At 35.2% G+C, this 26739-nt stretch overlaps 1 protein-coding gene across 4 annotated transcripts in view; it reads left to right on the top strand.

The window, feature by feature from the left end:
- The window catches only part of CUL3 (cullin 3), a 99800-nt gene that overhangs the window by 41250 nt on the left and 31811 nt on the right, over positions 1 to 26739 (top strand). For all 4 annotated transcript variants that reach the window (XM_079924516.1, XM_079924515.1, XM_079924517.1 and 1 more), the window contains 6 exons: positions 1115 to 1228; positions 16748 to 16908; positions 17912 to 18026; positions 20140 to 20368; positions 24615 to 24760; positions 25501 to 25677. In XM_079924516.1, the coding sequence (XP_079780642.1) occupies positions 1115 to 1228; positions 16748 to 16908; positions 17912 to 18026; positions 20140 to 20368; positions 24615 to 24760; positions 25501 to 25677 (942 nt within the window). The remainder of the gene's footprint in view (positions 1 to 1114; positions 1229 to 16747; positions 16909 to 17911; positions 18027 to 20139; positions 20369 to 24614; positions 24761 to 25500; positions 25678 to 26739) is intronic.

Here is a 26739-nt window from a genome sequence, read left to right as displayed (position 1 = left end):
TATGCTTGTGGACTGTGAAATTCCTGAATTCTTACCAGGATTGCATTAGGAAGGCATTTCAGACTGAAAGGAACTTCATGTGCAAAGGCAGATATCCTGAAAGAGCTTACCTTGTTGGACGTGGATCATGGTATTGGAGGGTGGGGATGAAATAAAGGGTCTTTTATATGCCAGGCACTGTTCTAGATGTGGAAGGTACACATGGAAAAGACAGACTCCCTGCTACCGTGGAGCTTACATTTTAGTAGGAGAAATAATAAACATAAATATGTAATATACTAGTAATTAGTGATGAGTACTTGAGGCAAAATAAAGTGTAGGGTAAAGGAATAGAGATAGACGTTATTGAAATAGGATGTCAGGGAAGACCTTTTTGTGGAGGTGAAACTTGTGCAGAAAAAAAGGCAGAGAGTGAGGTATGTGAACCAGCACAGAGGAGATGGCAGAGCACATTTGCTGTATGCAGCTCCATGGTAGCTGTAGTGCATTAAGTTAATGGTTTATGCTCACTGAGTGTTTACTGAGTGCCAGACACTGTTCTACCTGTATTACTAGTGGTAATTCAGTCCTTAAAACCATCCTATAAAATGGATACTATTTCGGATTTGAGGAAACTGAAGCACAGAGATTAAATACTTTACCCAAGGTTGCACAGCTAGTCAGCGAGCTGGGATTCAAGCCCAGGTAGTTTGACTCCAAAATCAGTGTTTTCGACCATTCTTCAAAGATGGGGGAGGGGAAGCGTAGTAGGAAATTTAATTGGAGCAATAGCCTGGGGCCAGTTCTGTGGGGCCTTTGTGGTTCCTTTATAAAGTATTTAGGATTTTATGCTGACAGTGAGGTTAAGTCATTGGCGGGTTGAGAAATGCCCAAGAGGTTGCTTTATGATTCTGGAGGTCAAGAGAAGGGTCTGGACTATACAAAACACATTTGTTAGTTATCTGTATATAGGTTGTATTATAGCTTAAAATATTTCTACTGGTCTGTAACATGTTTCTTTGTTCTGAAATCGAAGATTCCACTTCATTATTTTGTTGAACAGATATGTGCATGTATACATATGAGTGCGCGCGTGCTTGTGTATAAAGAAACTAATGGAGTTTTCTGTTAATAGGTGCGAGAAGATGTACTAAATTCATTGAATAACAACTTTCTTCAAACACTAAATCAAGCTTGGAACGATCATCAGACAGCTATGGTGATGATTAGAGACATACTAATGTATATGGTAAGTAGAGCTTTGTTGTTTTTCCTTTAAGTTAAGCATTTCAAAACACTGTCTTTTTTCTGTCACATTTATTTGGATGGTACAACTCAGTGTGGAAAGCTTTTTTCTTTTCTTTTTTTTTTAAATACTATTTCCTTCATAAGGGCCAACCTTAGCTTATATGAGTAAAATCTTAGTTGCTCCTATACTTAATGATTAGAATGGAAAACTGAAAGGGAAAGATTTAATATTTTTCTAAATATCTAGCACTTATGCTTCAATATGTGAAATACTGAAAAGTCTGTCTCTTCTTGAGTAAGGGTGATTGAGTGAAAACATGAGAGATGAAATATTCATTCTCTTGCAAGTTTTTAAACCCTAATGTCCTTATATCCTCAGTTACAGGGGATGTCATATTAATACAAATATTTTTGTAATAGCTGCCATCTACCACTCCTAATGATAAATCTCTCCCAGTCTTACAAGGACTGTAAGTCCTTGCAGTGTATATATAAATTCTTAAGATATGTATTGCCTTTTTCACCTAGTATTACTGTTTTATTATCATTCAAGAAAAATATCTTGTTCATTAAAACAATTTGGAAAACATGGACCTGAGGTAGGCTGTTTAATAGCTTTCAAGGCGATTAAACTCTCAGGTTTTTTTAACTTTAGAATGATTATTAAGATTCGTCAAGCTTAATTATTGTGTCTGCAAAATCATCAAGCCCAGTAACGTACTTCATTGTTTATGTTTGAGAATTGGACGTAATGATTTTCTTCTAAGATTTTACTCTCTGCTTTTCGAATTTTTATTTTCAGTTTCTTTAGTTTTGATTATTAGTGTAATGGTGAGAGCGTGTCCTGGTTTCTTTTACTTGGTAGAATAAAGCAGTGTTTGGAAAGAATTTCCAATGAGAGCAAACAGCTGTAAAGTTTTTTGTTCTGCTGAGTGAATTCAATCAGGCCTATTACCCCAGGTTTTATAGGGCTTAGTGGCAAGAGGGTCAAGGAGAAGCTACTTCATTTTTCAGGGTTTTGATAAAACACTTAACAAGTTATTTAGCCTTTCTGAACCTCATTTTCCTCTTCAGGGTATAGATTCATTTTATGTTGACATTTTGAGGTAAATGTGATAGCATGTGAAAACATATATTGTCTGGGATTTAAATGTGAAATAAGTTAACTTACTGCTGTCCTCTTTAAGTTTTGGATTTGGTGAGTCTTTAAATACAAACACTGAGATAGAAAATTACTTGTGATTTCATCATCACTCTGTTGATAAAAGGAGTATTTTAAAATTATTTATATACTTTTTATACCATGCGATTTTTTAAATTTCTGTTTTATTTCAGCACACACACATACCACTTTTTTTGTTGGTTGGGGGGCAAATGAAATCTCAGACCTTGAATCCTGGCTGTTACGTGACCATATCATTCCTCAGCTTCCTCATTTATAAAATGAAAATAATATTGTGCTAATTGGGTAGAGTGGCCATGAGGCTTAAAGGAGCCTTTCATATGAAGCACCTGTATGGCCTGGACTATAGTAATGTGCTCAGTAAAAATTAACTAGTATTAATATTTTCCATCATCTTTTCATCAAACCCAGCTGGTAGTACCACAACCCTAGATAAACCCAGCAACTTGCCTTTCCTGGGCTTCTGCTGGTAGAAACCCCACTTGGGAAACCTCACACAGGGTAGCTCAGTGCCACTATATGTGGCATTTTCACAAACCTCTAGTCAGCCCTCCACACTGCTCAGTAGTCTCACTCTTCTCTATTCAGCTCATTCCGCCACTTTGAAAGAGTTATTTCTCTTCAAACCTCCAGCTATCCTGCTGGTCCCCTCACTCTTAATAAACAGTCTTGCCCTCTGCCTCTCAGAGAGAAGGAGAAAGCATCAGGTGGAAGCTGGGTTCATCTCTTGCCTCTGAATCTACAGGTTTCCCTATATTTTCTCCCCTTTTGTGTTTCTCTTTTTCCCTCCCATTTTAATGGAGGGCAGTGTTTCCTCACCTATCAAATGCCATTTCTTCACTTGTGCTAAGAATCTCATTTCTTTCTGCTTTGTCAAAAAACAGAATTATTTTCAGGTTCTGCCTTTTTACTGGTCTTACTCGTCAGCATTAGACACATTCAGGTCACTGGCATCCTCAAAATAAAATCCCACTACATTTTCAGTTGGACCCCTGCACTGCTTCCCAGGGTCTCTCATTGCCATGCACAGCTAAATGTCTCATAGGAAATGTTGACACTTGCTATCTCTTTTTTCTCATCTTTTATTCATTTTGAATATGTTTTAGTCACGCTTGTATCTCAACTCTTCTATTCATTCTCGCTCTTAACTAAGATCACCGCGCCTGTGCATCTCTGACAGCAAAGCTCACTGCTAATCCTCATGCTCCTTGACTTTTCCAGCAGCATTGGCACAGTTGACTACCTTTTCGTCTTCTAACACGTTGGGTTCTTAATTTCTGTGACCAAACACTCCCTTGGTATGCCTCCTGCCTTTCTGTTTCTTCTCAGTCACTCTTCCTTCTCCTCTGCCCTTTAAAAGAGAGGCATTCTTGGGGCTTAGTCCTAGGCTTCCTTCTCCTGGTACCTGTTATTTGCTTACCTTAGCTCTCTGTTGTGCCTCTGTTCAGGTGATTCCCACATTATGTCTCCAGCCTCATTCTCTGAGCTTCAGACTCGTAAATTCATTTATCTAGTTGGTGGCTTCCTTCATTGTCTGAGAGGTACTTCAAACTTGGCGTTTCCAAATGAGCTCATAATCAGTGTCATTCCATCTGATCGTGACAGAAACCTGGGAATTATTCTTGTTAGTTTCTTCTCCCTCTCTCCCTACATCATGTATTTCTAGAACCTGAAATTTCTCTGTTTTCATATCCAGTACCTAAGACCAAAGCACCTTCATTTCTTAGTAACTAGTCATATAGTATTCACTATGCTCCCCTCTATTCTCTTTTTCATATTGCTCTAGAATTATTACTTTAAAGCACATGATTATGTTACTGCCCTGCTGAAGTCCTTCTCTCTCATCTCGGGATTTTCACACGTCTGCTGTCTGGATATGTTTCCAGAATGTTTATGTGATTTTTATGTGATTTTTTTGCCTACTTATCCTTCAAGTCTTAGCTTAAATTTCTGGTAAGCTTTCCCTGACTCATGCTGTGTACTGCACACTGGCACCAGCTGCTCTCACTGTACTCGGTACTCCTTTTGTAGCATTTATCATTATTAACAACTGTTTAGTGCCTCGTTTCCTCACTAGACTGAACTTTATTGGGGGGGAATGTCTGTGTCACCACTGTGTCTCCAACACCTAGCACAACTCCCTGCACAAACAAGGCACTCACATACATCTTTGAATTAATATACACATTTTTAAATATATCATGCTTGTTTTCAAAATGCTCATTAAAATATGCAATTATAGATGCAGAAAGAAATTTAGGTGTTGATAAGGTTCTATAAGGTTCATGTTCTATAAGGTAGACTTCTTTCATCCTTCATTCTCTTTATTTTTCCTTTTTATGTGTAGTATTCTGGGCTTAGTTAAATAAGTGCTTTTAAAAATTAAGGTAAAATTTATATACATTGAAACGTGCAAAACTGAAGTATATAAAGTTATTTTTGACACATGTATGCTCCATTGTAACCAGTACTTCAGTCAAGATAAATAAATGCTTTTAATTTTCCAAAGATCAAAAAAAATTTTCTGTTGACATCTGTTATTTTCTGTGAAGATTTTTACCCTCAATCAGACTTATCAGATCACTTTACCTGCTAGATAAGACATACACCTGAGGTGTGCAGGTTTCTAGACAGATTTCTCTTTACTATGAATTCTGGCTCTAACTGTTGGAACTTTAGATCTCAGGCTCAGAGGGAGGAGAGAAGATGCTACACTGTCTTCCCACCTCCCTCCTACTCAGCTAGCTGACTTTTTCTCTGACAAGGAGGTGTCTGTATCTAAAATGCCCTGTGTGAGCCTCAGTGTATATAGATAGCATGGGACACACTGACTCTTGAAAGTGGAAATGGAATCAATCACAGGTTATGTGGAGGCAGCCGTTGGTCACAATTTGTCCGCACTCACTTTGTTGTTGGCAGGTTCAGCGTTCCAGAAAGAAAAGTGTACATGTCTCTAGATGGAACATGTGATCTATACCCCTTTCTAACATTTGAGACTTGCATTATGTATTTTGCCCGTGAAGGCGCTGGAGTTTGTAATCTCTGCTTTGTTTCTTATTTTTAATTCATTCTCTTCTTTAAGAAAAGTTAACATGTTAAACTTAATAAGATTGGTTTGAGCCTACTTAGTATAAGTTTCCTTTTCAATTTTTTAATTGTTTAAAAGATTAATGATTGGGGAAAGATCTGATTATTTTATGGAGAAAATGTGTTATAGGTTATATAATCGCTTTAATTATCAAAATAATCCACAGGTATATTTATATTCAGTTCATTTCCCTCCCCCGCTTAAACTATAAAATGAATACAATAACAAGGGAGAGTTAAATTTATGGATGGTATTCTGTAGGTTACTTTTGAGCAATTAGAATTAATGTCAAAAGATATAGGAAAGCATTTACTATTGTGATATGTAGGCTAATAGAAGGTTAATAGAGGAATTTTCTGCGTAAAACTCTGGTTATTGTCAAAGATATTTTCATGTTTTTACTTGAATTTATCTATATTCCCAGTCATTTTCACAAATAACAAAGGTATAGTACTATTGCAGGTTATCCTTAAAGACTAGAGGCTATAAATTCAAAGTCCTGGGGTGGAGAGTTGACCCAGGAAAGAAGGGTCACTGCTTCTTTGAGCTATATGGGAAGTCATCAAGGATGGTGGGTGAAGAGGTGAAGTGGAATGTAGCAACAACTTTGTGAAGAGGAAAGAAGCTGAGGAACTCTTCTGATGCTCTTGGTCTCCTTAATAAAGTAGAAGGTGGGACCATCAGTTACGGGTGACAGAAGCATGTCAGGTGTTGAGGAGTGTGGTAGACTGAGTAATGGACCCCCAGATATGCCCATGACTAACCTCTGGAACCTAGGGATTGTTACCTTATATGGCAGAAGGAACTTTGCAGGTGTGATTAGGTTGAGGATCATGAGATGATGTTTTCCTAGGTTATCCTGGTGGGCCCAGTAGAAGTGCAGGGTCTTTATAAGAGGGTTGCAGGAGGGTCAGAGTAAGAGAAGTCAGTATGATGACAGAGACAGATTGGAGTGATAATGCTTTGAAGATGGAAAAGGGGCTATAGCCAGGGAATACAGGTGGCTACTGGAAGCTGAAAAAGACAAGGAAGTGGATTTCCCCCTCAGAGCCTCCAGAAAGAACCAGCCCTGTCGACATCTTGATTATCCTAGTGAAACTGTTTTCAGTCTTCTCAACTGTAGAACTGTTAGAGAATAAGTAAGGTACTAAAGTTGTGGTAATTTCTTCAGCAATGATAGGAAACTAACACATGGAGGAAGTTTGGACTATCCCCTGTGCTGGGGTCAACTATCTATAAATAACTAAGTGGATCATCTGTAATTGTGAGGAGATAATTTAGGGTAAGCTGGCACAAATTTTGTATAGTGGAGGCAGTCAGCAGCATTTATACTTTTTTCGGAGGTACTTAAGCAGTCTCAGAGAAGAATATTCAAAAACTAAGGAAAACCTACTGATATAATTTGGCTTATTCGGTATGGGGAAGAATTCTAAGATAGTAGCATTGTTAAAATTGTTGATCGTGGATCTGTGCTGTTTAATAAGCAGGCAAGTGAATCACAAGGTCCCAGGAAACAGAAGTATTAGGTGTAAGGGATCAGTAGACCTGGAGCTCCAGTTAGAATGCGGAGCAGTTGAAGTGTAACCGAGGAGAGGCAGGAGGAAAGAGGGTCTGTGATACCAGGGACACCTGATGTCTTCTATGAAGAGTCTCAAGATTTGTCCATATCAATATGTGGGTGAAGGGAATCCTGATAAGATGGGAGATGAAAATTTAGGCATCTGTAAGGAGTGTGTCAGATTGGTCATTATTATGAAAGTTGCAGTTACCAAAGGTGATAGATGTCAAGGAGTAGAGTTGAGAGAAATAATGTAAGCTGTTTGCTGAAGCTACCAAGGATTTGTATGTCCTTGGAGATCAGAAGACAGGATGAGAACATGGAGATCACAGAATTTGTGAGTCTGTTTTTTCTCTCGTAGATTTTGATACTTTTAGTTCCAAAAAAATACGTCTTTACTGTATTCTAGATTGCACATTGAGAAAAGTTTGAAAATAGCTGTATTCTGGAAGAACATAGGTAGGTTGCTTATGAGTCTTCTTGGTACTTTCTCTGTTTTCAAAATAACATCTTAGAAGAAAATAGGATCAAGTGGCTTTGGGACTGTTAAGCTTCACGCTTGTTCAATATATTTACTTACTGCTTTTGCAAGAAAGGTCTGTGCAAGACAGGTTCCCCATATGTGCTCTAGTGTTTGCATTTGTGACTGACAGTATAATACCTTGGCATCTTTTTATGGTTAGGTCAAAAGCCAGGTACTAGGCCTTTATGTAAAATAAAACTAGGGCAACATCGTAAATACTGTAAAGGTTAAGAGTATTGTGCTTGATAATTAGGATTTCTTCCTTGCCGTCCATTTTAGCTCCTCTTTCAAACAAATTAATAGAGCCATAAACACCTTGATTACTATGCCCTGTGAACTGTTTTTGTGTGTGTGCACTGATTATGTAGCAATCTATGACTGAGTTCAGGGAGGCAAGTATTAATTCAGCCAGAGGTAGGCCCTGTGGTGGTGCAGTCATATCTTGCTGTAGGAAAGGAAATGAAACTTTTGTCCATAAAGGGGCTGCTCCCCATATATATACACGTGTGTGTGTGTGTATGATAATTTTATGTAATATCATATATGTATATGATAATTTATTTACACAGAGTTGAGCTAACATTCATTCACCTTTGTGCTTAGGTGGATAAATTCATTCATTCAGCAGGTATACAATGACTGTGTATTATGTATCAGACACTATATTCTAAACAACTGGGTTCCTTTTTCCAGTTTCTTCTATCACTGGGCAGTTTTATGATGTGGACATCCCATTTGGGCAAATAATCTTGGTTTCCCAAGCCTAATTTAAGAACAGTGATTTTATCAATGATCCAGGTGTAAGCTATCAAACATATTAGAAATCTTTAGTATTGTTTCTTTTCTCATTTTTTATTTTGAATTTGATAATAAAATTCTCATTGAAGAAGTGACTTTCTAAGGCTTTAGATACCTAATTGTCATCAGAAGTTATTTAAAACCATCATTATTAGAACACTTAGAAACTCAACACAAATACTAGATACGGTAGCAATTATTCTAACCACTTGATAGGATATTAGCCTTAAACTAATTTGAAAGTCCTCTTCTAATTTTTTTAGAAACACTTTTCTTGATATATAACATAAATTAAACTACACAATTTTTTTTTGCCCATTTTTTTAAAAAATGTGGGTTTTCTGGGGTTTGTTTTTTTAGTAATTTGTGAGAGTTCTTTATATGTTCTGGATAAATGTTCTTTGTCAAATAATATATGTATTGTGAGGTAGTGTCTTCCATTCTGGGCTTGCCTTTTCTCTTAGTGGTGTCTTTGAAGAGAAGTTTTTAATTTCAGTTAATTTCAGTTTTTCAATCTGCAATTGTTGGATAAAGTGTTGTAGTTAGTCAGATTTACTAATCAAGTTCAGATCTTCCACGTCTTTACTAAACTTTTTGTCTGCTTGTTCTATCAGCTACCAAGAAATATTAAAATCTTCAGATTTGATTTGTTTATTCTTTTAGTTTATATATTTTGAGGTTTTGTTACAAAGTGAATATCAATTTAGGGTTTTATCTTCCTATTAAATCGACTTTTTTATTTTTCTGAAATATCTTTTTTTATCACTAGTAATACTTCTTGCTTAAAGACTACTTTGTCTAGTGTTACTATATGAGCTTTCTTACAATTAATGTTTGCATGGCAAACTTCATCTCATCCGTTTCTTTCCACCTTTTTGTGTCCTTATATTTAAGGTGTGTCACTTGTAAGTACCATATAACAACATGCTTTTTAACCTATCTGATAACCTTTGTTTTTAAATTGAAGCATATAATTCATTTACATTTAATGTGATTACTGATGTATTTGGGTTTATTTTTGCCATCCTGTTTTGTTTTTTTCCTGTTTGTCTTATCTGTTCTTTTGATTTTTTTCAGCTTTCTTTCCTCCTTTTAGGTGAATCAAGTATGCTTTATTATCCTATCCCCTTCCCCCATTAGCTGTTATTTATATGTACTTTTATTATTATTATTTTAGGGATTACCATAGAGATTACAACATAGATCCTTGACTTATAGTTTACGTTATATTAGTTTTTTTTTTAAACCACTTCTGGATAGTATCAGAGTCTTAGAATACTTTGACTTCCTGGGGCTTTTCCCCCTTAGTTTTTAGACATTTGATCCTGGGGTGCTTGTTCTGATTTGGTGTGGGGACAGGCCTGGTAATTTTTCCAACATTGTGTATGAAAAATTGTGGAGGCCCTGGATGATGATGTTTTCCTTCATAGGATCAAAGATCACCATGATCTCGTTGAAGCTGGCTTTTAGGCTTTGTTAAGGTTGATCTATTTTCAGTTTGCCTTTTTTTCCAGGGCATGTTTTTACGCACAGGAAATAACCCCTTCTGGGGTCTCAGTTAAAAGCCTGAGTTGTTTACTGGTTTGCTCTTCACAGTTACTGGTGCCTTGAGATACCAGCTTTTGTCTCTCTCTACTGCAAGTCTGCCAACAGTCTCTGTTCAGCTCTTTAGTCTCCCAGTGCTGCTTTCTGTTTGGTGTTTTGGTGTCTCATCCACGCTTAGGTGATGTGTCAATAAACATCTCAGTGAAAATTGCTTGCAGAATTTCTGGCTCTTCTTTACATTTCTCTCTTCTTCAGACTTTTGCCTCATAAGTCTTAGCTGCTTGATAGCCAGCCCACCTGTGACTTTCTGCTTGGCCTCTTTTTCCAGTCCTCCAAATATAACAAATGACCCAAGGGAACGAGTGAAGGCGAATGTAGGGCTCCTCTCAGTATACTTGTCTTTTCTCCAGAATCCGGGTCCCGCAAGTCCAGGTTGCTTTTGGTGCTCTTTGATGCTTTTAAACAGTATTTGTTCGTTTGTTTTAATTGTTGTAAAACGCACATAACATAAAATTTATTATCTTAATCATTTTAAAGTGTACAGTTAGTTCAGTGGTGTTAAGTACATTCATACTGTTGCACAGCCATCACCTCCATTCATTTCCAGAATTTTCATCTTGCAAAACTAAAACCCGATACCCTTTAAATGATAACTCCCCATTCCCCACCCCCTGGTCACCACCATTGTACTTTCTGTATGTATTAGACCACTCTAGCTACCTCATGTAAGTGGAATCATAGAGTATCTGTCCTTTTGCAACTCAGGTTTCATCCATGTTGTAGCCTGAGTCTGAATTCCCTCCCTTAACAGATTAGTGGTTACCAGAGGGAAAGGGGGATGGGGGCAGCACAAGATGGGTAAAGGGGGTTGGCTGTATAATGACAGAAACTAAACATTTGGTGGTGAGCACATTGTAGTGTATACAGAAGTCATAATATAATGTTGTACACGTGAAATGTATGTAATGTTATAAACCAATGTTGCATCAATTTTAAAAATTGCCTTTCTTTTTCAGGCTGAATAATATTCAGTTGTATGGATATACCACATTTGCTTATCCATTCATCTGTCAGTGGTCACTTGGCTTGTTTCCACCCTTTGGCTGTTTTGAATAATGCTGCTATGAACATGGGTGTATGAATATTTCTTTAAAACCCTTCTTTTGACTCTTTTGAGTATAAACCTAGATGGTAGAATTGCTAGATCATATGGTAATTCTGTTTTTATTTATTTATTTACCCTTTTTATTTAAATTTTTTTATTTTTTAAAAATTTATTTAATTATTTTATTTATTTGGTTGTGCCGGGTCATAGTTGCAGCATGCGGGCTCCTGCCACTTTTCTAGTCTCTTTTTTTAAAAAAAACATAAACGAAAACAGTTATAGATCTTGCCTTGAGGACAAGAAAGTGAAAGAAGAATTATTTAAGTTTAATTAAGCTCCTTGACAGTGTGCTTGATAAACAACTTTCAGAGCTATTCACTTCAATTTAAAAAGTGGTCTTTGCCTAAATAAATAGCTACCATTGGTCATAAGTGGGATCAAGCAGGGAAGTGTAGATAAATGAGTACTAATCCATAACTGCCCTTAGTTCGTTAGTGGTTGTATTAAAAGTACTAAACTGCTGGTATTTGAAGCAAAAATTTTATAACAAGCTCCCTCAAAAAATAATTGAGACAAAGGACTATTGTATTTATATTTGTAGTACTGAGTGTTCAGAGTTGAATGTAACCCAAAGGTTAGTTTTAGAATTTGCTTCCCAAATATCTGTTTAATCTTACAAGAAAACATTGTTCAAATGAGACATTAGATATGAGTGATATTGAAAGAGCTTATAATTTTGTCCTTTCCTTGGGTGCATCATTGATTCCTATGCCGAGTACACATTTATCCTAGTTTGCTTTTTTGTGATACAATGACTGTTGGTTAAAAATATTTCCCATACCATTTCTTGTGGATAAAGTAGTAAGAGTTATTTTTTGAGGTTCATTATCAAATTTTTGTTGTTTTATTTTTATTTAAATACCACTCCCTGAGTCATGAAGCTTTTTAGCCCACTTACACAGTCACTCCTTGACTTTGCACAGGTTTAGCTTTCATAAAATCTATATTTTCGCATAGTGTGTCTTGACACATCTAAGAATAGTTTTGCATGCTGAGTTAGATCTCTCATATATTAGTTAAATATTTAGGTATCTTGGTGGATTAGGTGTCTTGGTGAAGCCATCAGTTAAGGGGAAAAGATTTGCTTGGTCTAGGAATAGCATCTCCCAAGAGGGAACCATAAACAGAGATTTTAAATGTAATTTTATCTCTGTAGTTATGAAACTCACATCCCTTTAGTAAATCTAATGTTTGATCCAGACGTGAGGCTTTCAAGTGGATTTTTCAGAACATTTTATACTTAAAATGCCTGTATTTTGGCTTTCAAAAGGCAAATAGAAGCAACCACCAGCTTTCTATCTCTGCTGAGCTCTCTTCAGTAGATAAATGACTAATGTTGGACTCATACAAACTACCTTTTGGTCACATTAAATATTCACATAGAAAGGTATACAAAATAAAAAGTCCTCCAGTGATTTAAATGATTAGAGCTAAATTGATATTGTATTACATAAAATGAACCACTTATTTTTTAACAAAGAGAGATTCCTGTTAGAATCTATTATGAAAGGCTGTTGTGTACCCACAGGCTGAATTCCTTCTGATAGTGCTGATAAACAGTAAACAGAAGATTTAGCATGTTCATTCAGCAGATATTTTAATAATCATGTGCAGATCACAAGTTTATTGTGGATGTGTGCCTGCATTAGTTTAATGTACGCACACGTAAGCACTCAGGTGTATGTATGTATAGCTTTTATTTTACTTGATGGTAATTAATCATATGTACCAAACAATATAAATGACTATTTGGTATTACTCATTTAAGTAGCTGTACTCATGTTTGCAGGTTTTCCCTTCTCTATTTATTAGCTCTCTGGTATCTATAATCATATTTCAGGGTTAACGGCTTTCCTTAATATTATGTCATTTAATTATAATCATTATACACCTTGACAGTCTCACATTAAAAGACAAGGGTTTGGTTTTTATCCTACAACATCTCTACTTCCCTTATCCCCAGTCATCCTCCATGGATGTAAATTTTCTATGCATTGCTCAAATACTCCAACCATGTGTTCCCATCATACCTGGCTTCTTTTACTCTGAAACATTGTTCTCTTCCGTATGCATTATGCCTGAAGAACTCATCAGCTGCACCTGGCTCTCTTTCTGTCTTTTTGCCACAGGGCTTAAGATAGCAGATATTATAGGCCAATACGGTTATAGACGCACCTGCTTTGGTAGTGATAGCATCACTGTGTTTAGGATTGAGAAGAGAGTACCCAGGCCAGGGGAGACTGATAACAGAAAGGGAAGGAGTAATATTGAAATGTGTCTTGATCCCTAGTATATGTTAATTTTTGATCAGAGAGTAAAGCTTCAAAGGAAATCAGAGTTTTAGAGACTGTCTTTACCAGCCGTTTATGTTACCCAGGACCGGAGTGGGTAAATGGCTTACTCAGGGTCACACCACCAGCTAATGGTAGAGCCAGAGATAATAGGAAGAATTCTATAACTGACATGTCCACTTTAGAAAACAAACAATTTGACAATTTTCATATAGCTCAATAGTACTTCTACTCATAGAAATCCATCCAAGAGAAATGAAAGCATACGTCCAACAAGAAGATTGTACCCAGGTGTTCATAGCAACATTACTCATAGTAGACTGGAAACAGCCCCAAATATCCATCAGCTGATAAATGGATAAGCTAAATGTGGCATATCCAATACAATGGAATACTTCAGCCCAAAAAAAGGAATGAAATACTAATATATGTTATATTAATGAACCTTAGCAACTTTACGCTTGATGAAAAATCAGACACAAAAGATTACATGTTCTGTGATTCCACTTATATGAAATGTCCAGGAAAGGAAATGTATAGAAAGAGAAAGCAGAGGTGCTGGAAGTGGAGATTGACTGCGGAAGGGCTGGGGGGATCTTTTTCTTTTTTCCTATTTCTTTTTTTTTTTTGAGTGATGGAAGTATATTCTAGAACTGGATTGTGGCAATGACTACACAATATAGAAATTTACTGTAAATTATTGAACCATGCTCTTAAAATGAGTGAATTTTACGGCATATAACTGCAATAAAGCCAAAAGGGGAAAACGTTAAAAAATTTTCACTTTAACACTCTTAGTTTACTCTGAAGATTACATAGCATGTGTCTTTTGTTCTGTAATTCTTAAAAGTATTTGCCTTTCACCAAAAACAATAAAATCTGACTTGGTTTTTTGACATTTCTCTTAGCCTAAATTAAGAACATTTGGTTTCCTAAGAAAGAGGTTAGTGTCTTAGTAGACATATGTTAAGTTTGCTTATATCATATGTATGTGATGTTATATATCCCCCACAAGATGTGCTGAATGTCACAGAGGCATATCGTACAGTTGAAACTTAACAGTACCTGCCCGAATTAACAGTACTTTCTGTTCTAGCTGTGAAACAGCCTGATGGATACAAAGTTCTCTCAGTGCTGTTCCACTGCTTTTCAGTGTATCTTCTCTGTTTTGCTCTTGTCAGTTGAGCTTTGCTTACTGAGAGTCAGTTGTATTTGTTTTCAGGCCTGTTTATGCTAGTTGTACTTCTTGTTATTACATCATTTTATATTGTGTAAGTCAATAAAAATGTGAAAAACAATTAAATTTATTATTTGGCAAACTAGATTGAATGTTTTGGAAAGACTTGACAAAGGCAAATCACTAAATATTGGGTAATTTGGTAATTTAGACTGGAGTGGAAATTGTAAAAATCTAGAAGGCCATTTACATTGCTTCACAGTTGTCTCTGGTCAATAGCCATCTTAATGAGACTGAAAGTAGACAGACTAGATATTTATGATGTATGGGTATATGTGAGAAAGACAGCATTGACTTCTAATCACAGGACTCATGTTCAGAGAAAAAGTCTTTATCTCAGTGAATGCTTATATGTTTTAAATTAAAATGTTTAAGGTGCTGGTGTGGGTGGGTGTGTGTGTGTGTGTGTGTGTGTGTGTGTGTGTGTGTGTGTGTTTAATATTTTTCCTCTTTTACCACATCAGCTAGCTAGTTACTGGTTTTGATTGCATTGGGTAAGAGTGATTCTGTATTTGGTACAAAATCTGTACCATAGAAATTTATAATCAAAATTGTAAATATCAAATTTATAAATAATTTACTCAATAATTGGAGTGATTATTTTCTCATTGCTTTATAAATTATTAGATTTATACCAGTTTTTATTGAATGTGTTTTGTTTTATGCTGAAAAGTAAGCCAGAATCAGTATGGTAGTGGAGGGTGGGGAGTGTTGGAGCTGAAGGTCATGAGAGTAAAGAGTAACTTCAGTACAAAGAAAACAGTGAGGCCATCAGAAAGGAGGAGGGATGCGGTCAGGGCAAAACTCAGAATTTAAGATCTTGAGGAAAGAAGTATGAAATTCAAGAATTTATTGAAGAAGTCATCAATGAAAATTTTGAACTTAACTGAAGTTGCTGTCAGGATTTGAAAAATGTGATATAAAATGTAGAAAGTGAGCACCAACAATGCTAATAAAAGAGCAGCTTTCCTTGTAGTCATTAGGTATGTACCGTTGTGTGAGATGAATGAAAGTTGGAGGATAGTGTCTGTGAAGAGAGTGCTACTCATGGAGAATTTAGTAAAAATTGGCTAGAAAGGTGATCAAGACCATTGAATACTAATATGGTAGAACTTCTGTTCATGTTTACCTTGTATTCTATTTGATGTTGCTTGTATTAACAGTGTTCCTTTAAAAGTTCAGAGATCACAGTTTGCAGTGAGTCTTACTGTTTTTGGATTACAAATGCCTTTAAGAATCTGGTGAAAGCTACGGACGGACTCTTTCCAAATACTTACGTAAGAACAAACACACAATAATTTTAAAATTTTAGGAAGTTCACAGACCCGCCAAAGCCCGGAGAGATCCTGGTTAAGAACAGAAAGGAATTCTGTTACTAATCCTTTTGTGAATTAAGAACAGTAGTTTTATTTCAGTGTATTTTGGTGTAAATACGGATTTTAAAATATTTCACAAAATAGGACTTTTATGGCCAATAATTCTGGATTATCTGTACTCTATTAAGTGAGACACCAGTAATCATGTTGGTAAGAACTTGAAAGTTAGATGACTACCAGTAAATAATCTGAAACGGCAGTAGCTAGGGGTGTTTTAATTATGTAATACTGAATGCTACTCTGTTATAAGCATTAGAACCTTTCAACATTTACCAGTAAACAATCAGCTTAAGTCACATGCATCTGTATTTCATTCAGCTCTCAATTTTACTTAAAGAATATGATCTTCAGGTACAGTATTTAAGAAAATAAGAACCATATTTGTGCATGGTATGACTTTGGGAGAAAGGAAGTTCTGCCTGCCTTGCTGTTTACCTTTCTCCTCTACTTTCTGCTGACTTGCCTCTCTCCCTGGGTGGGGTGCTTGCCTTTTTCCTCCCTTTTTCTTAGGGCAAATGGGCAACCGCCTATAGCCATTGTTTCAGTAGCAATTGTAAATTGTAAGGACTTACTATATATAACTTTTATATAACTTAGGAGGTACTAGAAAATTCCATGTTGCTTGAAGTGTTTCTCACCTGCAAAATTGACCACTTTTGGAATTTTATTTCCTTTATTATTGTAACTCAAAAGGATTATTTTTATGTTCGCAAGAGTTGTACTAATGTTTATATTATGATTTTGTTTTAACTGCAGGACCGTGTGTACGTACAACAAAATAATGTGGAGAATGTGTACAATTTGGGATTAATTATTTTTCGAGATCAAGTTGTACGTTACGGGTGTATTAGGGATCACCTACGACAAACGCTGTTGGATATGATTGCCAGAGAGCGGAAAGGAGAAGTTGTAGACCGGTATAATAATCTTTTCACTCTCTGGGTTTTGGTTTTTAGTGGTTATATCTTGAGAATCGATTCACTGTCTTAATTTTATTAAAGTAAATTAAAGTTTGATTGTCCAGCATATTATGAAAATACTCAAAAACCTTATATCACAGTAACAAAGTTAGCTAGATTGTAACTAAAAAGCACACATTTATTTTTAGAAGAAACTATCCTAAGATTTGTTGAATATACTTTTAAAAAGCAAATCAGCCATTAGTCTTTTTGATTTTTAATGTATTTTTTATGCTTTTTTTTGTTTGTTTGTTTGCTATTTGATAATATTTTTTTCTTCTTTAAAAGGGCTTTTGGCTAGCATTTATTTTTAAGGTCTTTGAAGAAAAAAATGTTGAACATAGTCTAAAATGACTAAGAACTCTTGTACCCCTTTTGTTAAGTCATATTCCACCCCCCCAAACATTGTTGCAGTGCCATTTTTGTGACACTGCAGCCAGAGTGGCTTGAAACATGCAAGCCTGCTTTCTTTGCTTCTTTGTATTCAAAGCAGCTGTTAGAGGAAGACTTGTAAAGTTCTTTTTATTTCAGCTTTGGTGCTTGGTCACGATTGCCCAAAAGCCATTTGGTGCAAAAAAATTATATTGCCTAGGAGTAACTGTGCGTTGTACCCATGTCAAGTGCTGTAGACTCCCTCTCTCCTCCCTGCTTCCTGATAGGCTGTTTATTCTTTTTGCACTTTTAAATACACAGGAATATTTAGTCATTTTAAACATATTTTCTTCAAAAATCCTAAGTTACAACAGCATGAGAACAACTTGAGATAAATAGCTGTGCAGTCAAGATAGGCTTTCCAATTAAAATTACTCTAAATCCTTATGTTATAAATTAGTTGCTTATGGGAGATTGGTCACTTTGGTTAAAAAAAACTTGCTCTGAAAGTTTTTCTAGCTACTTCTGCTGCATCTTTTACATGAATCTTTAATGTGTTTTTATTAAGTGGTTTAACTTCTTTTGACAGAGGCGCAATAAGAAATGCTTGCCAGATGTTAATGATTTTAGGTCTCGAAGGACGATCAGTCTATGAAGAAGATTTTGAGGCTCCTTTTTTGGAAATGTCTGCAGAGTTTTTTCAGGTAATCAGTGAGATATAAATAAATACTCTTTTAAGATGTTCTTAAAATTACCGAATATAGTTAGTAATTTAAGCATTTTGACCTTTTCGTACTGAGGCCCTTTGGGGAAGAGGGTGCAAATTACACCCTTCAGCACACCTACCCCACAGTCTCACATTCCAGTGAAGGAACTGTCTGAAAATAAGTCGAAGAGGTTGGACTTACGTGATTTTTTTAAAAGTATATGTATAAAACATATAAACTTAGAAATAACCTTAAATTTTATTATATTTATATGTTACTAATTATTTACCATAGATTCACAGGCAGTACATCACCAATGAAGTTTCACTGTTCAGGCTTTTTGGTAATATAAGTTACTAGTAAAATAAATATAGATATATGCATGATCCCATAAGGTATATATATGTCTTAAGAGCTGTTGATTAGGAAATTAAAAGTCAGTAATTACAGTTGATAAAAATTTGCAGCAGTATGTACAACCCCGAATCAACTACGTTGCTGAAAGTAAAGCTAAACCGGTACTATTTTGTAATGAAATTATAATAACAATTACTGAGTACTACGACAAATGATAAGACAATATTTATAAGGTCAAGATAATCAGGCGTTCTTCCTGAAAGCCTCAACTATCTGAGCAATTTATAGTAGGAGCTTTGTAGTGTTGCTAAAGTAGACTTTACTGGTCAACTTTAGTAATAACCTTTTAAAGAACTAAATGAATAGAACGATACAATAACTCTACAGTGCGTCATTCGTAGAAGCCATCGGATGAGTATAGAAGTAGACTTGGTGGGTTTTGGTGTCCTTTGGACTGGCGTAACCCCCAGGCCGCTTTTCAGAAATCAGCCTGTAGCCATCAGGAAGCTTTGTGTGGCCTGTACTGGTGAGCCTGGACCATACTTCATGAACTATTAATTTTATAATGTAGGAAACAGGCTTTATTTTCTGGTAACACAGCAACTACTTCTAGATATTTCTGGCAACGTTTTTGACGTTTGCATTTGTTTTGATTACCTTCATTACAGTATAGAAATACCAGTAGGTGATTAATTGTCAGGATCCCAAAGTGTGTTACAGTGGCATAAGGATATATCTGTGTGTATATATAAAATACAGTTTTGACAGTGAAGTGACGGTCTCACCAAGATTTTTATTTGGTGTGTTAATGTTTATTCTTAGAAACTTGATTATTTTAAACTGCTTTCTTTTTTTAACATCTTTATTGGAGTATAATTGCTTTACAATGTTGTGTTAGTTTCTGTTGTACAACAAAGTGAATCAGCTATATGTATACATATATCCCCATATCCCCTCCCTCTTGAGCCTCCCTCCCACCCTCCCTATCCCACCCCTCTAGGTGGTCACAGAGCATCCAGCTGAGCTCCCTGTGCTATGCGGCAGCTTCCCACTAGCCATCCATTGTACATTTGGTATAAACTACTTTTTATTAAGAGAATGGGAAATGTTATTACATTTTGTACATAATTTATATTAATACATCTTTTATGTAATTCTTAGGTATATTTGTTAATTTTACTATGAGATTGAAGTCAGTTGAGCCAACATTTAAAATTTACTGGAATTTCTCTAAGGCTGGTGTTAGAAGACAAGATTAATAGTAACTCAAAAGCTCTATTTCTCAAACTTTATATATATTCCTTTGAGAGCGGGAGTGGGGTGGCAGGAGGACTTTAGTAACTACCAGTATGCCAGCAAAACTGTATGATAAACATGATGAATCTTTTTAGGCATAATTTTACAATAAAACAAATCAAAGAAGAATTTCCCACTCTCACTTGGGGTCAGATGCTTCATTCTATACTTTTGATCTTCACTGGCGTGTGCTTACTTTTTCTTCTATTTGGAATACACTGGCAAAGTCTGAAAAACGCTGCTTAAGGATAATGTATTAATTAAGTCTTATGTAAGTAATGCTTTAAAGGGTATAATTCGGACTATATGAATATATATAATAAGACAGTATATAAAATGTTAATAGTGCTTGGGATATTTAGTTTGGTTTATGAGAAACTGTAGAAACCCAGTTAAAAGCAGAAGCACATTTTGCTTCTGTGTTTTAAAAAAAAAAAATCATGCTTCTTATTTGCAGATGGAAAGCCAGAAATTTTTAGCAGAAAACAGTGCTTCAGTATATATAAAGAAAGTAGAAGCTAGAATTAATGAAGAAATAGAACGAGTGATGCACTGCCTTGACAAATCAACTGAAGAGCCAATTGTAAAGGTGGTTGAGAGGGAACTCATTTCCAAGCACATGAAAACTATAGTAGAAATGGAGAATTCGGGGCTAGTACATATGTTGAAAAACGGAAAGACAGAAGGTAAGTGTTAGCAGTTGAAAAATAATTAAATTCTTATAGTTCTACCAGGTTCTCAGTATTTTTTTTTCCTATTGTAGTTTATGAATGTCAATTTTCAAGAAGTTGTGGTGTTTGTCATTAATTTATCACTGTTGTTACTTTACACGTATTAATGAGGATTTTAGATATTCCTAGTGAATCAAGCGGCTTTTTTTCTTCTTTCATCTTAAGTCTCCTCACTTTTTGTTTTTCTTAACCCAAAAGGTAAGTTTAGGGACTTCCCTGGCGGTCCAGTGGTTAAGACCCCATGCTTCTACTGCAGGGGGCACAGGTTCGATCCCTGGTTGGGGAACTAAGATCCCACAAGCCACACGGTGCACCAAAGGGGAGAAAAAAAAAATAGAGGAGAAAATAAAAGAGCTTAAAAAAAAAGAAGAAGATTAATATTATTTATAAGGTCAATGATCCTCACCTATTCCTGTACTTTATATTTCTATACCAGGGTGTTTAGACTCTTCTTTCCCACACACTCTCCTGTAGTTTTTGTGATTCTTTTACAACCTGAAGTTCCAATCTTAAAATTTTTGTAAGCATTTCTTTGGGAGTTAGTTGTGGTAAGGGTACCAAAAATGCAAAAATATGTGTCTTCCATGTTGACATATTTAGATAAATTAATAGATTGGATATCTTGTTATAGAATGAAAGAGGAGAAAGGAGAATTGCTTAAAAGTAAACATTTTGGAGGTAACTGTAACATTTACTCTTCTTGGCTATTTACCTGATTTTCCTAAAATGTTATTTTGTAACAAGTACCCAAGGAGAAATTGTAAAGAATAGTCATGTTGTCCTCTTCAGTTTCTGAAGATTTTCTTTAAAACTATGACTGGATAAGTCACTGATATGGTACTTAAAAATAAAAAAATTTGGTGCTCTTAGATGAAGTCTTAGCAATATTTTAGCCATGTATTTCTTATAAAATAAATGCATATTGCCTGTTGGGTCATGACATAGGTAGGGAATGGGAAAAAATTTTTTTAAGTTAATAATTTAAAAGAGGAGGATGTAAGAGGAGGGAAAACAAAGATGGTAAGCAGAGAGGTTGTTCCATTCTTTCTCTAGTGGAATCTTTGCCTTGTGTTTTCAAATGGTTATATTTCTATATATGTGCTAAGTTCCTAAAAAGTTGTATGTAAATTTATTGTTTTTATTAAACTAGAGAAAGTTACTTTTTAAAAGACCCTTCTGGTAAACCTTTTTTACAAAAGCAAAACAAAAATGATTTTTAAAGATGTTTGTCACGTTTTCTAAAATAAGCTACTCCTGGATGCCTATGGTCTGTCAGGGATTGGCAAGCTTTATTTGTAAAAGGCCAGATAATAAATATTTTAGATGCTTGGACCAGACAGTAAACTACTCATCTCTGCTGTAATAGTGAGAAAGTAGGCATAGGCAATAACACAAACGAATTAAACTTGACTGTGTTCCTATAAAACTTTGATTTTTATTTTTCAAACATTTAAAAATGTGAAAACCATTCTTAGTTTGTGAGGTGTACAGAAACAAGCAGCGGGCTGTAGTTGGTCCACGGACCATAGTTTGATGACCCTGATCATTGGTCCCTGGCAGATAGGACTTTATGAAAAGCATTTTCCTTTACTTAAAATGAGAATCTATCCTTTTTTTTAAAAAAAAAATTATTTATTTATTTTTGTCTGCGTTGGGTCTTTGTTGCTGTGCACAGGCTTTCTCTAGTTGCGGTGAGCGGGGACTACTCTTCGTTGCGGTGCGCGGGGTTCTCATTACGGTGGCTTCTCTTGTTGCGGAGCACGGGCACTAGGCGCGCGGGCTCAGTAGTTGTGGCGCGTGGCCTTAGTTGCTCCATGGCATGTGGGATCTTCCCGAACCAGGGCTCCAGGGTGTCCCCTGCACTGGCAGGCGGATTCTTAACCACTGCGCCACCAGGGAAGCCCTCAATTTTCTAATGTACTGTTTAGTTATTGAGTTAATGCTTTCTTAGTCACCTTGGGTGGGGATTATTGAGGAGGGGAGATGAAATGGGCTTGGAGATTAGAGGCTAGGAAATGTTTGATGGGGAGGTTGTTGAGCATACCTGAATTATAGTAACTGTAACCTGCATGGAGACTTGTGTTAAAGGCATTAAGTATACCTAACACATGGCAAGTGCTTAATAAGTGCATAAATAATGGAGTATCAGAATAGCCACTTACCATAGTTTCTATTTAGTACTTAATGTTCTCCACAAATAAGCAGCTTTCTGTGATTCTAAATTAAATTTTAAAATCATGGCTTCAGTTTTCCTGGCTTTCCACTAGAAACCTAATTGCAGAGTATCTTTAATTATGCTAGGCCCTGCTCGTGAGCAGTATGTCAAGAATATGTCAGAGACACAGCTTCACCATTATGAAGCCAATTATCTCATAAATCAGAAAGTGAAAAAGTTTTTTCCCACCATGAACGGAGGATGAGTTGGATTGATAATTAAATGCAGATAACATTATGAAATTAAGTTTGAATGGTATCATTTTATTGTTTTATGAAGTGTATACAGAAATAATGATATTTAATTTTTGAATGATGCATATTTTTCATTTTCTCTTTCACATTCTCCACTAAGCCATACATTTATTTATATACAGTGAATTACATATAATGAAATTGTATTAATTTACATACTGTTAAATATACATGTGACTAAGCAAAACTGTAACAACATAGGAACAAAGTAGACAAAGTTGGGAACTATTTTGTCATGAGGTATTTGATATGCCAAGTTTACTGTAGTATATATGTTCATAAATTATTGTTTGTAATATTTGTTTTTAACATGGGAAACTTGGTTGTAATTTATAACAAATGTGAGAAACTGTCAGATTTGCTGTGTGTAGATTATTTTGGACATATATTATTGATGAAAGCACTTTTTAATGAAATTTGCTTTTGAAAGTCATTGAAACAAATTTTGAAGCCCTTTTTGTAAAACTTGTGTCCAGGTATCTTTAAAATACATACAACTTCAGTTTTAAGATCTAAGTTGCTCTTACAAATGTAGACCAGGGTGGGCAAATTATAGCCTGTCTGCCAAATCTGGCCCACTATCAGTTTGCTTGAAAAAAAAAAAAAGTAATATTTCATTACACATGAAAATTATATAAGTTTTAGATCTCAGTGTCCATAAATCAAGTTTTATTGGAACACAGTCATGCCCATTCATTTATGTATTATCTGCAGCTTCTTTATGGCTACAATGGCAAAATCGAGTAGTTGTAAAAGAGACCATATGGTCCACAAGTTTAAAATATTTACTCTCTGGTGCTTTACAGAAAACAGTTTTCCAGCCACTGATCTAGAAACTGCTGTACTAACTCCATATTTAAAAGTTCTCAATCATAAAGCCTTTTTATATCATTGTAAAGTTTTGACACTATAGCCTCCCAGTAAATTCTTATTTCATAGATACATTAGACATATGGAAAAGCAGTATTTTAACTCCACATTTTAATCTTGTAAAAAATAGAGTCCAGAGTTTTCCTTCTAAATAAAAACAATGTAGTGAGATAAACCAATTTTTAAAATATACATATTGGCTTAGGTCAACACCTGGGAAATATTAGGGATTGCTCTGAGGAAAATATTAAAGAATAGGAATTTATGCTGTAAATTTCACATGAATTTTACCATGATGTGTAATGAAATAAATCCTAGTATATTTAATTTTATTTGTTGTCATGGTTGTCATTTGAACTTTTGAGACAGATATACTTAAAAATTATCTGTAAGACTTTAATTCGTTTTTAAATTTCTTCTTTATTACATTAACTGCCAGGTATACCACAGTTAAAGTTATCCTTTTGACAGTTGTTTTGCAGTATTAACTAGATTCTAGATTAGAATTATATAGGCTAAATTATGTAGGAACTCAAAACTTCAGTTTTCATTTTTTGTGACTATTATGCTGTTTGGACATCTCTTCCATGTAAACTAAAATTTGCTATGACATTTTATTGATGCTTTTAAAGTATCTCATCTGTAAGACGTATTTTGTAAATTGCAATAATAACCATTAACTAGCTTTTTTTCCCTGTTTTCCTGGGGTTTTTTTTTTTTTTAATAGTTTTTCATGTGGTCAGCAAATGATCATAATGGAGAAATAAGCTTCTTTAAGTATCGCAAATTAGCATGAACAGGGATTCAAATTTCTTTTCTTAATTTTTAATGTAGCCAATTTGTGTGTGTGTTCTGATTGCAGACCTTGCTTGCATGTACAAGTTATTTAGTCGTGTGCCAAATGGTTTGAAAACAATGTGTGAGTGTATGAGTTCCTACTTGAGGGAACAAGGTAAAGCCCTTGTTTCTGAGGAAGGAGAAGGAAAGAATCCCGTTGACTATATCCAGGTGAGTAAATACAGAAGATTCTCTTTATCATAAAGTAATTTTGACAAGTGCTAAAAAGGTCACTTTTACAAAGCTATGTAGTATGTATTTCTGACTTAATTTTTCCAGTGGTAAATTAATATGTAATTATCCTAAATATTTTAGAATTTTGGAAAGCATGTATATTTATATCAGGGATACAAACTCACCCACTTCTTTTCATTTATGAGCTTGTCTGATGAAGAAGTCTATTTAAATAGTCTCAAGAATGAAAGTTCTTTCTACTTTTTTGTATGCTTTAGAGTTCATATACTACCTTAGTGTGTTCAAGAAAAAATAACTGTTTTAGTGACTTTTTGGTTCAAGATATTTTGCTTTCAAGCAGTACAACAAATACATTATGCTCTCAAGTTTTTCATATTTTAATATGAATAAGCTTTCTCTATGTATTTTTAAAGCTAATTTTCTCTCAGGCTCACCCATTCAGTCAAGATAGAGGAAGGTGGGGAGAAAACGTGAGGAGAATCTTTGGTTCACCTTTAATAGAATAGTACATAAATGGAAGATAGAATACTTCTCTCACCACTGACATTTTTAACAGGCTTAGAAACAGGCTTGAAAATAGCAATATAGAATCTGTAAGTTTAACACTGAATGCACACATTTATTACCAGCAAAGTTAAACGTGTGTAGTTACACATGTATTGTTTATAGAAAAGTTATTATAATGTATCCTAAGTTTCTTTGTTTTTATTTGGAAGGGCTTATTGGATCTGAAGAGTAGGTTTGATCGCTTCCTCCAGGAATCGTTTAATAACGACCGGCTCTTTAAACAAACTATTGCGGGTGACTTTGAGTATTTTCTCAACCTCAACTCCAGGTCCCCTGAATACCTCTCATTATTTATTGATGATAAGCTGAAAAAGGGAGTCAAAGGGGTAAGTATTAATGCATTTGAAAATATATTAAGTTTTATTTGTAGATATAAAATTAGGAAATAAAATATAAAATTAGGGAATTTTGTAGATATAAAATTAAACAGTCCTCCTTTGCTGTGCTTAAATGTGCACTGTGATATTTGAAAGGATTGTTTCAAGTATCTGAAATGGTCAAAAGTACTTTGACATTTCATTGAATGTGTAACTGGCATCAAAAACAACTACACATCCATAGACTTGAGATTGTGAGGGTTAGATATGCTATAGAGATAATAAGGAACTAGAATACAGCTATCCATGTGGCACATAGAATGTTGCTTGCTGTCACCTGGTTCTGGGGGTTACGTATCAAACAATACTTGAGTGCCAAAAATTTGAAGGCACGGACTAGAATAGGTATCAGAAAATAGTTCGAAAGCATATATGGAAGCTCAGTTTCAAGCCTTTATAATATATCTGGGATCTTGGAAGCTCACTCCAGCACAGAAAATCAAAATAAGCAGATTGTGATCACACGTGAATTGGTCTTCTTGACTTCATCTTGGGATTTGTGAGACAGAAGGGCAAAGCAACAAATAGGTAGCTATAACAAAGAAACAAATAAGAGGAAGATTACTAAGGACACCAAATAGAAAATACACAGCTGAGTAGTCTACCATATTTTTAATATAAGCTTAATACAACCTGCCACAGTATCATCTTGCCCTTATTTAAAAGATTAGGGGCAAGAGTCCTTTTTACTTTTGGAATTATAACATTATTACCGTTCTGGTTGCACAATTTAGATTTTGAATGAGCTTATATAAAAATATCTGTCTTATGGCCATGTAAGTTTCTGCCTAGATACTATGCAAGGGCATGGTAAAATTCTTTTATGTGATTAAAATTTCATTTCTTCTGTTCTCAGTCATCCTTTAATCCAGCCATGTATCACTTCATGCCTCCCTTTCAGAGGTAGCCCACTAGGGAGTGGAACTCCATTCCAGCCCCTGATTAATGCTGCACTAGATGAGGATTTAAGAGTCGTGCTACTAGATAAAGTAGGAGGCACTTTCTCGCACT

The sequence above is a fragment of the Stenella coeruleoalba genome, assembly GCF_951394435.1.
Source record: "Stenella coeruleoalba genome assembly, chromosome: 6".
In the NCBI taxonomy this organism is placed as follows: domain Eukaryota; kingdom Metazoa; phylum Chordata; class Mammalia; order Artiodactyla; family Delphinidae; genus Stenella; species Stenella coeruleoalba.
Note: the sequence above shows the minus strand (reverse complement) of the source record. Positions and strands in the feature narration are given on the sequence as shown.